This window comes from Ascaphus truei, chromosome 3 (assembly GCF_040206685.1).
Source record: "Ascaphus truei isolate aAscTru1 chromosome 3, aAscTru1.hap1, whole genome shotgun sequence".
Lineage (NCBI taxonomy): Eukaryota > Metazoa > Chordata > Amphibia > Anura > Ascaphidae > Ascaphus > Ascaphus truei.
The window spans coordinates 338505065-338519946 of NC_134485.1; the positions used below are offsets into that span (position 1 = coordinate 338505065).

The 14882-nt window shown below is 41.6% G+C and overlaps 1 protein-coding gene across 3 annotated transcripts in view; it reads left to right on the forward strand.

Annotated features, from left to right (window-relative positions):
• SLC4A8 (solute carrier family 4 member 8) overlaps window positions 1-7053 on the forward strand; it is a 423930-nt gene extending 416877 nt beyond the window's left edge. For all 3 annotated transcript variants that reach the window (XM_075591636.1, XM_075591637.1, XM_075591639.1), the window contains 2 exons: window positions 502-603; window positions 1601-7053. In XM_075591636.1, coding sequence (XP_075447751.1) covers window positions 502-603; window positions 1601-1613 — 115 coding nt within the window. In that variant the 3' untranslated portion in view covers window positions 1614-7053. The remainder of the gene's footprint in view (window positions 1-501; window positions 604-1600) is intronic.
• Window positions 7054-14882: the final 7829 nt, after the last annotated feature.

Here is a 14882-nt window from a genome sequence, read left to right on the forward strand (position 1 = left end):
GATGCAACAGTAACGTAACCCCTGATGAAGCAATGCAGAACTTGTGAAATGCACAGGTAGCATTCTGGAGTTCCTATTGGTGACGTCATCTGTGGAGATCCCCCTTATATGAGCACGTGCTGGAGGTCTCCGAAGGAAGGTGACGCCTCTCTGCACTATTCGGTGCAGAAATAGGAAATAGGCTGAGGTGCTGTAAGAGGAAAGAGGGCTTTCTCTGGCTACACCACACGTGCAGGACTCGGAAAGAATATGCTAGAATTCACAGATGTGCTTATTAACAAGTGGAGGAATATGTGAGTGCATTTTTTGTTACTTTTTTTACTTTCTTATATTAAAGGTAATACACCATATTGGTTTTGTTGGTGTGCTCTCCTGTTTTTTAGTGGTATTGTATTATTACTCTCTTTATAATGTACATTTGTATTTCTATTTCTTGATGAGAAATTATGAAATTACCATTTTGCAAGACAATCATTCAGTTAAATATTTATTATTTTTCAGATGTGATCCATCTGAAATCAATATCTCAGATGAAATGCCTAAAACGACAGTATGGAAAGCTCTCAGCATGAACACAGAAAGCTCAAAAGCAAAGGAGAGAAGGTAAATATATTTGATCCAGATTTTACAACCAGTCCAAAAAACAAACAGTAAAAGCAGTAGCGCTATGACATCAATGTTCTGGTATGAAGGTAGTTCTAACAGAAACTTGAAAGTAATTATAGTATCTGGCTTTGGCCTTTTTATGACGAAAAGCAAGAGGCAACAAGAGATGGTTACTGTATAGAATAAAAGGAATGTAGATTAGAACAAGTTTAAGTTGTGCCAGAAGAAACACAAGATAGAAGAATGTAATGAATTTTGGTGCAATTCAGCTGCTCATATAAGGGTGACATACAGTACATTACATCACAAACCAGGAACCGTTGCCTCCTGACTCTTATTGAGGGTCCCCCTTTAAGGTTATCCACTTCAGCATAAACAACCCAATATACTGTAGTAAGATATCATTTGTAATGATCCTCTCCCGAATTCTCATTCACAAGGTGTTACACTTAACATGAATGCTCCACATTGTTGCGTTAAAATGCTTTCGTTCCTCAGACTTTGTTTTTCCACTGGAAGGTATTACACTTTGATTGCAACAGAATTCATAAGTTGACATGTTAATAATTGTCTTGAAAGGCGAAGTGCCACCTACAACAAAAATGAACTAATTGCAATAACGTTGTATCGGTTAAATATAGATTTAATGTATTTTTTTTTACGTTGCTTTTATTTTTAATGCTGGCTTTGCAGGTTTTTTTTTTTTATTTTTGTAATATTTTTAGTCATTTTTTCATTATAAGATTATGGTTTCATTATGGTTGTGGTCACTAAAATGTATAGGTAAATAAAAAAAATGAAAATAAACATACAGTACATGTTTTGTACAGGGCATACAGCACAATATACTGTACAATTAAAAAAGGGTGAATATGATAGATCTGTGTAACGAACCTACTGTAATTGCACAAATACTGCCCGTTTAGTTTTTCTCACCTGCTTTTTACCCACACTGTCACTTATTTATCTTTTTCCTTCTTACTTCTATTTAAAGCTTTTTTAAATAGGTGTCTTGGCATGGGAAGAATTACGTGAAATGACAGATGACTCAGGGAAGCACCAAGACCCGCAGATGTGACATGCAGCTTTGAAGAACTGCCCCTCATACTTTCTTCAGATGAAGGATTCATGTGTGTGTGTGCGTGTGTGCGTTTTAACAGCCATTTATTCACTTTGCATCATCAGTTTTCTGTTGCATATGCAACGAGGGAGACTTCAACATACCAATATAGAATCAAAGGCCATACAAAGTTCAAGTATTGTCATCAACCAAATCAAAATTTAAATGTTCAGTGCTTCTTCTTCTTCTAAAGGAGTATGCTTTAATTTGGACACTGCACTGTTGTATTTGTGGTTAAATCTTGAAAAGGATTTATATATCCAGTAATCTCTGTTATGTACCTACTGGATGATAGACACATACAGTAACTACTGTAGGTCTTGCTGAAGTTTCAGATTGATGGAAATAGGGTAAGAAGATGTACAGTAGGCATGGTTGGGGCTGCCCCAGAAGTAGCCATGCCAGTGTCTGAGGTACTTTATTAGAAATGTAAATGTTGTAGTGGGCCACAGTGATGGTTGCCCATCACTAGTGAGACCACTTTTAGGCACAATAAATAGCAGAAATCCGAACAGATTCTCATGTAAACTACAAAACCAGAAAAATACATGTTTATATGTGTTTAAATTGCAGTACTAGGCAGGTTTTTTTTGAGAATGTTAAGTCGTTATTTTTATCATTTGAATGATCTTTTCACCATTATATTTAGTTAGTCTTCTCATTACAAGTAATAGTTACAGTTCAAACTCCACACATTCCCAGAAGAATTAATATTTGATCTACAGTGTCTTTAATTATATGGCAATAACAATTGAAATAGCAATGTGTTGTATCTGTAACTACTGGACACCGCATCCTAAGGGAATTATTCAATATACTCTGAAGTGAAGACCATTAACTTGAACAGGAGTTTTTAGCCTATCAAATAATTTCCTTAGTCCTTTACCCTGTCTGCCTCTTTTTCAACATATTTGTCACCTTATTTTAATTTCCTTGGCCTGTTTTTTTGAACCTTTCATAAACGTAAAATGCTGTATCTGTAAGTATACGGTCTGTACAACTTGCCAACAGCACCCGTGGCAGAATTACTTAGAGATGAGAATATGTTTTGGACAATGAGCAGCAATTATTTGCCACAGGTTGATGGTTTTCTATACAGTAGCACACGCTTATATAATTACAATACTTGGCAGTAATAGACATTGTAAACTATCACCAAATTCTGCATAGTACTGTATATCTTCGTGGGTGCATTGTTGCTGCAAAGCAAACGGACATCATAGACTAAAGTGGTTATATAATGCACTGAAACAGAACTGTGATGAAACACATTTTTTTGTGAAATAATTATATTTCGTCAAATATAAAAAATTTACTTTTTTTTAGTACCTTCCATAGGCAATAAGGTTTTTTTCAATGTGTCTGGACCAATAACTCACACTTAAAAGCTTTAATGGCCAGGCATCCTTTGTCCCTCTCCCTCCATTACCGAAGTGGAGAAGTGAATATCTGTACTGGATCATAGCATGATCTCTGAACCCACATGCTGAAATAATAATGATGATGATGCCCTCTATCTGGTATCAAGGTCACTTTGAAGTCTCTCCCCAATCTTCCAAATGTGAACATCTAACCATAAAAACAGTGGCAATCATATGGTTAAATAGAGCTTACACATTTAAATAGTGATATAGTATTTGTTTAAAATGTATTCATTTTTGCATAGGAGACTCCAATCCTTGTACACGCAGTACTCAAGATTGTCATTATTAGTGGTATTTTTTATTAGAACTAAAAGTGTAACAGATCCTACAGCATTGTTTTATTTGTACGTTTTCTATAATCCCCTTCACCAGGCTCTGTTTATAACGTCTAACTTTTTGGATGCTGGTTAACAGTAAGGCAGAAGAGTCCATCAGTCCTCCTTTCCCCTTAGCACATTCCAATTGTTAGACTTTCTCCAAACAGCAGTGATATAAATGACCTACAATCATAGCATTTTGTCTGTGTAAACACTGTATGTATACATGCATTTGTAGCCCAAGCTTTGAGAGTAGTATTGTTTCTTTTTACTTTTTCAGGGACCTGAAAACCAGAACAATTAATGTATTAATTATTTTAGCATCTACTGTATAAAGTTAAGAAGGTTTATGTACAGTAGGGTCCGGAACGATTATGTGCAGTATATTGTCACTTGTACTGTACATCATTTCAATGTTGCTCCATGACAACAACAAAAACAAATGCCCAGATATTCTATTAAGATTTCCTAGCAGGCACTGTGGGAATTATATTGCCATCAGAAAATCTGAAAAGGACTTAACAGAATACTATACATTTATAATACACTATTAATGTCATACTATTTATTTATCATCTTTATATCATAAACATATTGCTCCTCAAAAGTGTTTCCAAGAAGTAAGGAGAAGTGTATAAAGATGGCCACTTACATATGTAGCACACACTTCACTGTTCTGTCTGGTACGATATGTTGTGATATATTTGAACAAAAGTGCCATTTGATCCTGTGGAAATGCTGTGATATTTTGAGTTATGTGGGGAAACATCTGTAAATCACTAAACATTGTATCCCACAATATCCCACAACATGTGTGCAACTCCGTTATTACCATGCACTAGACCTATTTTTTAAATCACACCAATAAACACATTAATCTTCAAAATAAGACCCCCAATTGCATAGTGGAATTGTCACATAATGATGTTACCAACCAATAAGCAGATAATCATATCAACCCACATGCCATTTGTTGCACACGATTAAGCTCATATCCAAGTCAGGAGCCTATTTTGTTTCTCAGGTTTTATTTGTGGCAATGGGTCCTGCTGCAGTCCGAGTTGCATATACTGTACTAAACATCACTTGACATTCACTGCCTGTGTGTAATGTTACCAATATGTTTCAATACCTTCTAGCAGTGAACGTGTTCATTAAGTATCATTCAGGATTTTTTCCCTTCATATTGCTAGAACAATATTTTATTTGTAATTGTTCCAAAGTTTTAGAACATGCAATTCCTTTTTAAATAATACATACTGTATATATAATGATTTGCTGGTCCCTTGTTGCTACTGCCCAATTGACATACACACAGTATTTTCAACCCTCTTCTGCTTTTATGTCCATAATTGTTTTCCTAATACTAAAGCCATCTGCCAGCCGTTGGGCAATTCCTATTTTTGTTTTAAATAACTAACCCCAAATTCAACTACCAACATAATACTATATGTCTATATTACTAAAGGGGGAGCAATTCCTGCTGTCTTTCCAATTTGAAACCCTACAGTATGTCTGCTAAATTCACTTTGATTCTGAAAAGCCATAAAATTGTGAGATTTCCAGCATATCCCTGCAAACAATGCATATTCTAGTGATGTATTTAATTGAGAAAAATGTGTTTATGATATATAGTCTGGGATGATGACTTTGGAGGTTGGAGTTCAAGAATACTTTTATTGTGGAGCATAACAGGTCACTCAGAACCTGAGATATACTGTACCTGGCCATTCCCCTTCTCTGTGAAGGGGTGTCCTGTGCTCCCCCTTTCTCAATAGCTAACCTATCTTTTGGGAACATTTCTTTTGATACCTCTGCTGCACACAACTACTTTGAGCTGCGCTCTATTGATATGGAACCAAATGATATGCACCTCGTCCTATTTGGAGAATTACCAAAGTCACATTTAAATTGAAAAGCGTTCAAAAACAGATATCCATTTCAAGGCAGGCCTTTGTTCCCCTGACTCACCGGATCACCTCTTCACTTGAACCAGTTATAAGGAAGAAATAAAAATAGGTGCTGGCACAATGACATGTTCTTCCTTCTTGAACACTATACGTAGAAATAGAGATTATTTTGTTTTAGAACTATTGAAATATATTTATTTTGTTTTAAAGACAAGAAGCACTTCATGTTGTAAGTAAGAGTGAAATGAAATCAGGGTGTGTTTTTTTCCCATCCATGAACACGTGTCCAGAGGCAGATGTGTGATATTTATTTCTCTCCCTTCACTCTCAGTACCGTGTCTTTCCACAGTGGAGCAACCAGGCTACATAATGACTTGAATATTTTACTTGAATTGGCACCGAACTAATGTCTTGGTACTATTGATAGTTTTAATTTAGTTATAACATTGTAATTAGTTTACCAATCAGCAGTTTGGTTGGTAATATCATTCTAATGGGTCATAAAAGTTTGCCGGATCCTACATGCTTATCGTACATGTGTTACCCCTTTTATGAGAAAAATCGTGAAGCTCACCAAAAATGCTCCAGCTTCTAAAATCATCTCTTTACCTGGTTGCTCTTCTGTCTCTGTCAGTCTTAGCAGGTGATTGTGACTTTGCGTGTTTCACTGTCTGAATTTTGTCTGTTTTAGGTACTGTATATCTGTTGTTTACCTTGAACACTGAGAAAATCAACTGTGTGTAATTGGAACATCTGTTGGTGTGCTGTAAAGAGACAAAACCATTGATGAAACACAACAATGGGTTTCGTACCCCAATTTGTTGCACCGCAAAAGGTTGATTAAAATGGCCTGATAAAACACCCCTCTGACAGTGATAGATTAAGTGCTAGTTCCCTCTATTTGTAACAAGCAGAGCTATTGCTGTACTGTAAACAAAACCTTATTCATTGAGCTCACTTACAGTACTACTGCACAAAGCAAAAATATAAGGCGGTATTCAAAGCTATTTTAAAGAACTACAAACAAAAATATTTAAAAATAGTGTGACACCTGACATAATAATTTGTTCCCATTATGAAATTACACGGTAAGCTCTAGGATAAATAAGTAGGAGACTTTTGCACAAGGTATACACAGTAAGAGTTTTATATAAATAAATTGCATGCAAATGACAGTTTGTTTATTGTTGTATAGTGTCAGTACTGTACTCAGCGCTTTACAAAATGATATACAACCTTGGTGAAAAAGGGGTGTACAATATCAGTTGAGCAGTAATTGACACTATAATGGAAGCTGTGAGAGAAGATACTCTGATCAAAGAGCTTGCAATATATAGCTCCTATTCAATATTTGAATGGAGCCACAGGACTCATTTCAGTGTACTGTATTAATAATTCTGAAAATGTATCAAAGTAACTTAATTTAATTACTAATACCATTAGAACTTACTTACGTAACAGTGGAACACTTAACATATTTGGCAGTGAGGGTGAAAATGGGCTCAATTGTCACAATTTTATTTCAGGTTTTAAAATAGTTGGGGTGATACTTGAAATAGCCGATATAAATCCAGACCGTATGGCTTTGTCTCTTAACACTACCCATCTGCACTGTACTTTAGTTGGTGGTACATGTTATAAAGTAACTGACAAAGTTCAATAAACAGAGAAACTTTCAGGTGTTATGTGATTATTTGTACTGTTACTTCCTTGGTTTAATCACTGGTTTACTACTGGGGTCCACTGTGGAATGGATTAAGCCATGTGCTAACTTTCCTAGCATATTGAAGTAGACATACAGTTTGCAACAGTGGGCACTATAGCGTTTCAAAGCAGGCTCCAGGCACATACATAACATAACATAACATGTGTTATAATAAGATTATATAAAAGATGGTGCTTAAGGATTAATGGGTAAGACTTGTATCTGCAATAAACATTATTGGTGGTATACCCTGAAGGTGATTATTTGAGTAAGGAAAACTCTAGTTCTCCAAACTTTACTGAAAGCTATATAAGAACAAATATGGATAATATAATAAAATATATAACACAATACACCTCAGGTGTAACTTATATTCTAGCTTGTCCCTAGAATGCTGCCTGACCTCATGTTCCCTCCACAGTCACAAATTGCAAAGACGTCGAGAAGAAGATTAGAAGGGAATGATGAAAATGTAGAGACCATGTGGATAGAAATTAGCAGTGGAGGTAAAAGTACAAAGAAAATATTTGTGGGGATATGCTATAAACCACCAAATATCTGTGAGACTGAGGAACCCAAAATACCTTTGTAAATGGAGAAGGCATCAAAACTATGTCATGTTTGCATAATAGTAGTTGAAGGAACACAGGGCACAAACGGATTTGGAATAACTAACTCATTTATTGAGCCAAACACAAAGTTTCGACCTTATTGGTCTTTATCAAGTGACATAGATGCCACTATGTGAAACCCAGTGATTCAGTGTGGCGCTAAAACACAGTGATAGTGATATTTAAATAATATTAAATGATATATTGTGTAACTGAAAGAAACTCTCAACCTTCCAGGGAATGTACACTGATTCCCTCACAAAACGTATGAATCCAGGACAGGAAGGGAGCAGGATCATCAGGAACACCCAGAAAAAAACATACAATAACAAATCATAGTGTAGTACTTATGGACAATTATGGGTCAGAATTCAAGAAGAAACTTGGCTCTTACGGATCGCCTACTTACAAGAAGCAGGATAAAAAACAGCGTTTTTGTATGTAAAGTTGAATAATATATTCCTCCGCCTAAGATAGCAGCATACAGCAGTCACTGATGATTGTAAGCTGGATGGTGTGATCGCCGGGGCTTTCGCTCTCACAAACCAGCAACCGCATTCATACAGAGAGAAGAGGGAAACATAGTGTGTACCAGGTAACACTAAAAATTTATAGATGAAGCATAGAAATGTGTACTCACAATGCAACGTGTGAGCACATTCACATAAAGGTTTCTTGGATATCAGGCAGCTACATACACGGCTTAGCAGTTGGAAAAGTCCTCCGCTCCACTCAGAAAACCCCTCCTCGAGGGTGCCCCCTCGTCCGGATAGATGACGTCTGACGTCACTTCCTGGCCTCGGAGTGACGCCTTTTCCGGTAAGGATGGGAAGATCAGGGGGTATGGAAGACTCGCCGAGCCGCAGCAGCAGTGCCTCTGGGGTTGGAGCAGGCTATCAGACCGTCAATGTATGATGCAGCTGTACTCTAAGCTAAGGAAGGAGACAGAGTACAGCTGCATCATACATTGACGGTCTGATAGCCTGCTCCAACCCCAGAGGCACTGCTGCTGCGGCTCGGCGAGTCTTCCATACCCCCTGATCTTCCCATCCTTACCGGAAAAGGCGTCACTCCGAGGCCAGGAAGTGACGTCAGACGCCATCTATCCGGACGAGGGGGCACCCTCGAGGAGAGGATTTCTGAGTGGAGCGGAGGACTTTTCCAACTGCTAAGCCGTGTATGTAGCTGCCTGATAGCCAAGAAACCTTTATGTGAATGTGCTCACACGTTGCATTGTGAGTACACATTTCTATGCTTCATCTATAAATTTTTAGTGTTACCTGGTACACACTATGTTTCCCTTTTCTCTCTGTATGAATGCGGTTGCTGGTTTGTGAGAGCGAAAGCCCCGGCGATCACACCATCCAGCTTACAATCATCAGTGACTGCTGTATGCTGCTATCTTAGGCGGAGGAATATATTATTCAACTTTACATACAAAAACGCTGTTTTTTATCCTGCTTCTTGTAAGTAGGCGATCCGTAAGAGCCAAGTTTCTTCTTGAATTCTGACCCATAATTGTCCATAAGTACTACACTATGATTTGTTATTGTATGTTTTTTTCTGGGTGTTCCTGATGATCCTGCTCCCTTCCTGTCCTGGATTCATAGATGCCACTATGTCACTTGATAAAGACCAATAAGGTCGAAACGTTGTGTTTGGCTCAATATATAAGTTAGTTATTCCAAATCTGTTTGTGCCCTGTGTTCCTTCAACTACTACTTGCATTGGATTGACTACAAACAAACACAAGAGCACCGGTAATTGTATAATATTTTATAATACTTTTTTTTTAGGTGTGCAGCATTTATTTCATATGTTTGCATAATAGACAGGCCCGCCAACAGGGGGAGCCTGCCGGGGTTGGTGTCCCAAGCCTCGTGAGTCAGAGGGCCCGGCCGCCCAGGCCCTCTGCGCTGCCGTGCCGTCTCACAAAAACAAATGCCAGCTATCCCGTGCGCATGCGCAGAGCAGAGGTCACGGCGTGTATGCGCAGGGAAGCAGGGTGTCAGGCCTTGTTCTCCCCATGCCTACTTCCCACCCCCTGCAGCAGCCACCCAGGCAGTCAGTCAGTCACCCACCAACCCAGACAGTCAGTCACCCACCCAGACAGTCAGTCACCCACACACGTGCCTTCCATCTCCCCTCCAAAACCAGCCGCCTGCCAAATGAAGCCCCCCTCTGGCCGGTTGATGGTTCCACCCCCTATTCCCCCCCTGGCAAGTTGAAGCGTGGGTCTGTTGAAGGCTCCCCCGGCCGGTTGAAGGCTCCCCCTGCAGCCGGTTAAAAGCCCCCTCGCTGACTGATCGAAGGCCCCCCCACCGGTCCTTTTAAGACAAACACACAATACTTCACAATTACAGTCAATATACACTTACTGGGATGGGGAAACAAAATAAAATGTCCACGGACCGAAACAACGTCTCTGGGCACCCCTGCATGCATGCAAGTGGGTGTGTGATGTAAGCCGTGCGACAGTTCTTGGCTAGGGGTGCAAATTGCCAGCCCTATATCTCCACCAAAAGGAAGTCTTTCGGAATGTCCTTATAGGATTCGTTCGGGATTCCTTAGCTCAAACGAATTCTGGAAGAGGGGTACAATCCTTGGTTATGCTGTAGTTAACCCCCCCACACTCCAGAACCGCTGACACTGTATCTTGGACATTTCTTGTTGAATCTCAGATGGATCAGGTGAATCTGACTGGGACTGCGCTGCTGGCATCTTTATAGGGTTAAGGGTCCTATTCCTAACATGCACAGCCAATCCTCCCGTGGGAATAATATTCCCCACCTATCCCAGACTTGCCAGTACCTTACAAAGAGGGCAGAAGTTGCTTCCCAGTTTGCACAGAGCATGTGCTAAAGTCACACCTGAGCTACTTAGCATACCGGGCCCAACCTCTTACCTGGTGACAGTAAGTCTGGGGTTTGGCTACCAAGTGTGAAGTGCCCATAATTCACACCGGTATCTGGTACTTACAAATATCCCAGCCACCCTAACACCTTGGGTCTCTGAGGCTTTTCAACTCCAGACTTCTCTTAGACACTGGGGCACCATCTTAGCAGGGTGCCCTTTGAAGTGCGGAGATGAAAAATCCCTCGGCTCATTCATCCATAACATATGGGCATGTTAATGGATTCATTGCCGGTCTGGCAGAAAAGGGTTCCTTGATGTACAGAAAAGCCCGGGCGCTACCTTAAACTGAATATTAATGGGGTGATATAATCCTTGTAATTGAACAGTACAACCTTAAAGAGTACTTAAAGGTCCCCTCTACTTCCGAAACTCTTCCTGCTGCTCAAAACCCCAAAAAGGACCTATCCAGGATCCTTGGTATACAGAAAAACAGACAAAAAATGGGGGAGCACAGGTTGAAGGACTATACAGACGTGTGATATACTGCAATGGTATAAAACTTTGATGTGAAATGTACTCACACGCTTGCCCGTGTGAGTGGATGCAGTATTCCTCTGCTTTTTTGATTTAGATACAGTTGTCTACCCCAGACTTATATTCTATTTATTCTGTCTTGTCCCTTATTCATCTGTTTATATTTCATTTAACTCTGAGGACAACATCACAACCCATCCCCGTGAAAAAAACCAGAGACGCTTTACAGCACACCAGAGGAGAAGAAAAGCACAAGCAGAAAGAAAACAGAAGAGAAAACACCTAGAGCAAAGATACCTTGATATGCAAGCATTTACACAAGGCCGTGTAAGTGTTTATGTTATTTTACACCTCATTTCACATCAAAGTTTTATACCATTGCAGTATATCACACGTCTGTATAGTCCCTCAACCTGTGCTCCCCCATTTTTTGTCTGTTTTTCAGAAAAGGGTTCCTGCCTGTACATTTTAAAACACAATTACAATACAGTTTATTTATAAATGTATGTTCTGCTTATGCAACAATTATAAACCTTATATGTATGCTTATGGTTTCTTTTTACCTAGCTGCACTCCAACAATTAGAGTGCTAGCTCTTTCCTAACGCAAGTTATCCACTTAATTGAAGGGGCTCTGTGACGTGGGCTGCGGTTTGACCTATACTCTGGGTTACAAGCCGGCATACAATGTATCCGTGCTGGCTTTGATCGGTAACCGCAGACACGCGCCACTACTTCAACTCAAGTGGATAACGAGACGGCAGGATTCTATGTATCAAGAAGGCACAGACCACTTATTCAATTGACTTTGAGGTTTCAATGTCTGTCTGAAAACTGATACCTATCTTGAAAGCAGCTACTTATTCACAGGCACACTTCTTCAATCAGCGATTGGCATAGCGCTAGCTGCTTCCCCTTGTGTCGCAAATACAGTTAGCACATAGTTCATTCATTCATTCAACTACAGCTAGCTGCTAGGCTGCAAAACAGAGACTATAAAGGTGGTGTAGGGGAAAACATGGTGTTATGTTGGCAATACATTTTAACCCCTTCTGTCCAAACATGGTTTAGGGTTAACCAGCCGGGCATAATACCTTTATTATTGGCCTGGTTAACCCTTCCAATGCCACAACCACCAAAACATACGAGAGAGTCTGTGAGTCCTGGAGTATCTACTACCCAAACTTCTGGGGACAGTCCACAGTCAGGCTCACCTGTGGACTCTAAAATCTGGTAGCCCCTGGTCCTTCCCAAAGAGGATATGAGAATTATCTCTCTCAGATAAGGTCAAAGTTAATAAATAGGATCTGGCTTGGTTGCCCCTCTTCCCCCCCCCATTTAGCCCCTCCCCCAACTTGCCCCCCCTCCACAAACATTCTAATTATGTGATGTGTATAGTTGCCTGGTACAGGATGACCAATCCCCCATTTTTTTAATGTTTACCCCTTTCTTATGTTCTGTACTCTACATGTATGTGAAAGCTTATTAAAAATTTTGTGCAAAAAGAAATGTTGGGGAAAAAAAGAGGAATTTAATTCTTCAGGGAGTGTTAGTTTGGGCAGATTGTTGCCTCTGTAATGAGAGCTGGTTGGTGGGTAAGTGTGGAGTATCCTTGCCAGAAGGGACTCTGTGGGTACAGTAATTGCCTAGTGGTGGCATTTATTGGTGAGTGGGTGGGGCCTATTGTGCTGCGGGTACCTGGGGCCCATTCTCACAGCTGATGAGTCACCTGAGCAGCTGGAGCTGTGCGGTGCCTGGCTTGTGGGTTTTGCGAGCCACGGTTGAGCACCATAGGCCTTACTGGTTGGTGGAGCAGTCTGGCAGAGTTTTTGGCACTTACTGTTCTGTTATTTGAATTTTAATAAATAAACCTGTAGCCGTTGAACCTCCAGACCTTTTCTTGTGTGTGAATTTTATTTAAGGGGTGTATGGGGGAGCTACATCGAAGGCTGTGACGTCATGTGTTATAATGACTATAAAATGCATAAAGTTGTGTGAGCTTCCATGAATATATATATATATATATATATATATATATACAGTGTTCGACAATTAATGATAACCACACGCCTGTGGCTTGTGGATTTAGGACGCTGGCGAGTGGATTTAGGCCGCTGCTGCGGCTCTATGAATTTCCCCTGCTCGTGCCAAATTTTTTTTTTAATAAATAAATAAGTAATTCCCCTCCCTGATTGGCCTGCCGCGAGGAAGAGGCCCCCCCTCCTCACCCCGCTTGCTGCCCAGGGCTGGATGACAAGGTAGGCACTTCCCCTCCATCCCACGCTCCTTTGGCACCCATGCGGGCAGGGTAATAGGAGTGGGGAAGAAGGAAAGCAGCCTGGGAGGGAGGTAGAGGGAAGGGGGGCGCACGAGGGGGGTGCGCGCGCACGCGCTGGAGGGGGGGGGGCATGTGGAGTTCCCGGCCACGATTCCCATCGGGGAGGTTGGTGTGGCCGTGCGGCTGTTCCCTGATCACCCCCGGTCCCCCCGTCGGCGCCCGATCCCCGCACAACTAATGCCCGACTAATGTCTGTCTGCCTGACCTCCCCCTGACCCCCCTCCTGGCTGCAGCTGGGCGCATGCGCGGCTTGCCACGTTTCCCATCGGGGAGGTTGGTTGCCGTGCGCCTGTCTGGCTGGCCCCCGCTGGCCCCCCGATCCTCCCGCTGGCCCCCTGATCCTCCCGCTGGCCCCCCGATCCTCCCGCTGGCACCTCGATCCTCCCGCTGGCCCCCCGATCCTCCCGCAACTCCTGCCCGATCCCCTGGCATGTGGAGCAGCATGTGGAGGACAAGCAGGCCCTGGAGGAACAGGTAGGCCCCCTCCCTTCCAATGAATACCAACCCAGTCACCCACCCAGTGAGTGTGTGTCTGTGAGTGTTTGTGTGTGTGTGTTTGGGTGTGTTTGGGTGTCTGTGAGTGTGGGTGTCTGTGAGTGTGGGTGTCTGTTTGTGGGTGTCTGTGTCTGAGTGTGTGTGAGTGTCTGTGTCTGAGTGTGTGTGACTGTCTGTGTCTGAGTGTGTGTGAGTGTCTGTGTGTGAGTGTCTGTGTGTGAGTGTCTGTGTGTGAGTGTCTGTGTGTTAGTGTCTGTGTGTGAGTGTCTGTGAGTGAGTGTGTGTGAGTGTGTCTGTGAGTTTGTGTGTGTGGGGGTGGGTGGGTGTGAGTTTGTGAGTGTGGGTGTGTGTGGTTGTGTGTGTCTGAGTGGGTGTGGGTGAGTGTGAGTTTGTGTGTGTGAGTGTCTGTGTGTGTCTGTGTGTGTGAGTCTCTGTGTGTGTGTGCCTGTGTCTGTGTGTGTGAGTGTCTGTGTGTGCCTGTGTCTGTGTGTGTGAGTGTCTGTGTGTGTGTGTGTGAGTGTCTGTGAGTGTGTGTGTGTGTCTGTGTGTGTCTGTGAGTGTCTGTGTGTGTGTTTATCTGTGAGTGTGTGTGTGTGTGTGTGTGAGTGTGTGTGTGTGTTCGAGTCTGTGAGTGTTTGTGTGAGTCTGTGAGTGTATGTGTCTGTGAGTGTGAGTGTCTGAGTCTGTGAGTGTTTGTGTGTGTTAGTGTTTGTGTGAGTGTTTGTGTGAGTGTCTGTCTGTGTCTGTCTGTGTGTGTGTGTGAGTGTTTGTGTGGGTGTGTGAGTGTCTGTGAGTATCTGTCTGTGTGTGTCTGTGTGTGTCTGTGTGTGTCTGTGTGTGTCTGTGTGTGTCTGTGTCTGTTTGTGTGTGAGTGTGTGTGTGTGTTTGTGTCTGAGTGTTTGTGTGAGTCTGTAAGTGTATGTGTCTGTGTGTGTGAGAGAGTCTGTGAGTGTGTGTGTGTGTGTGT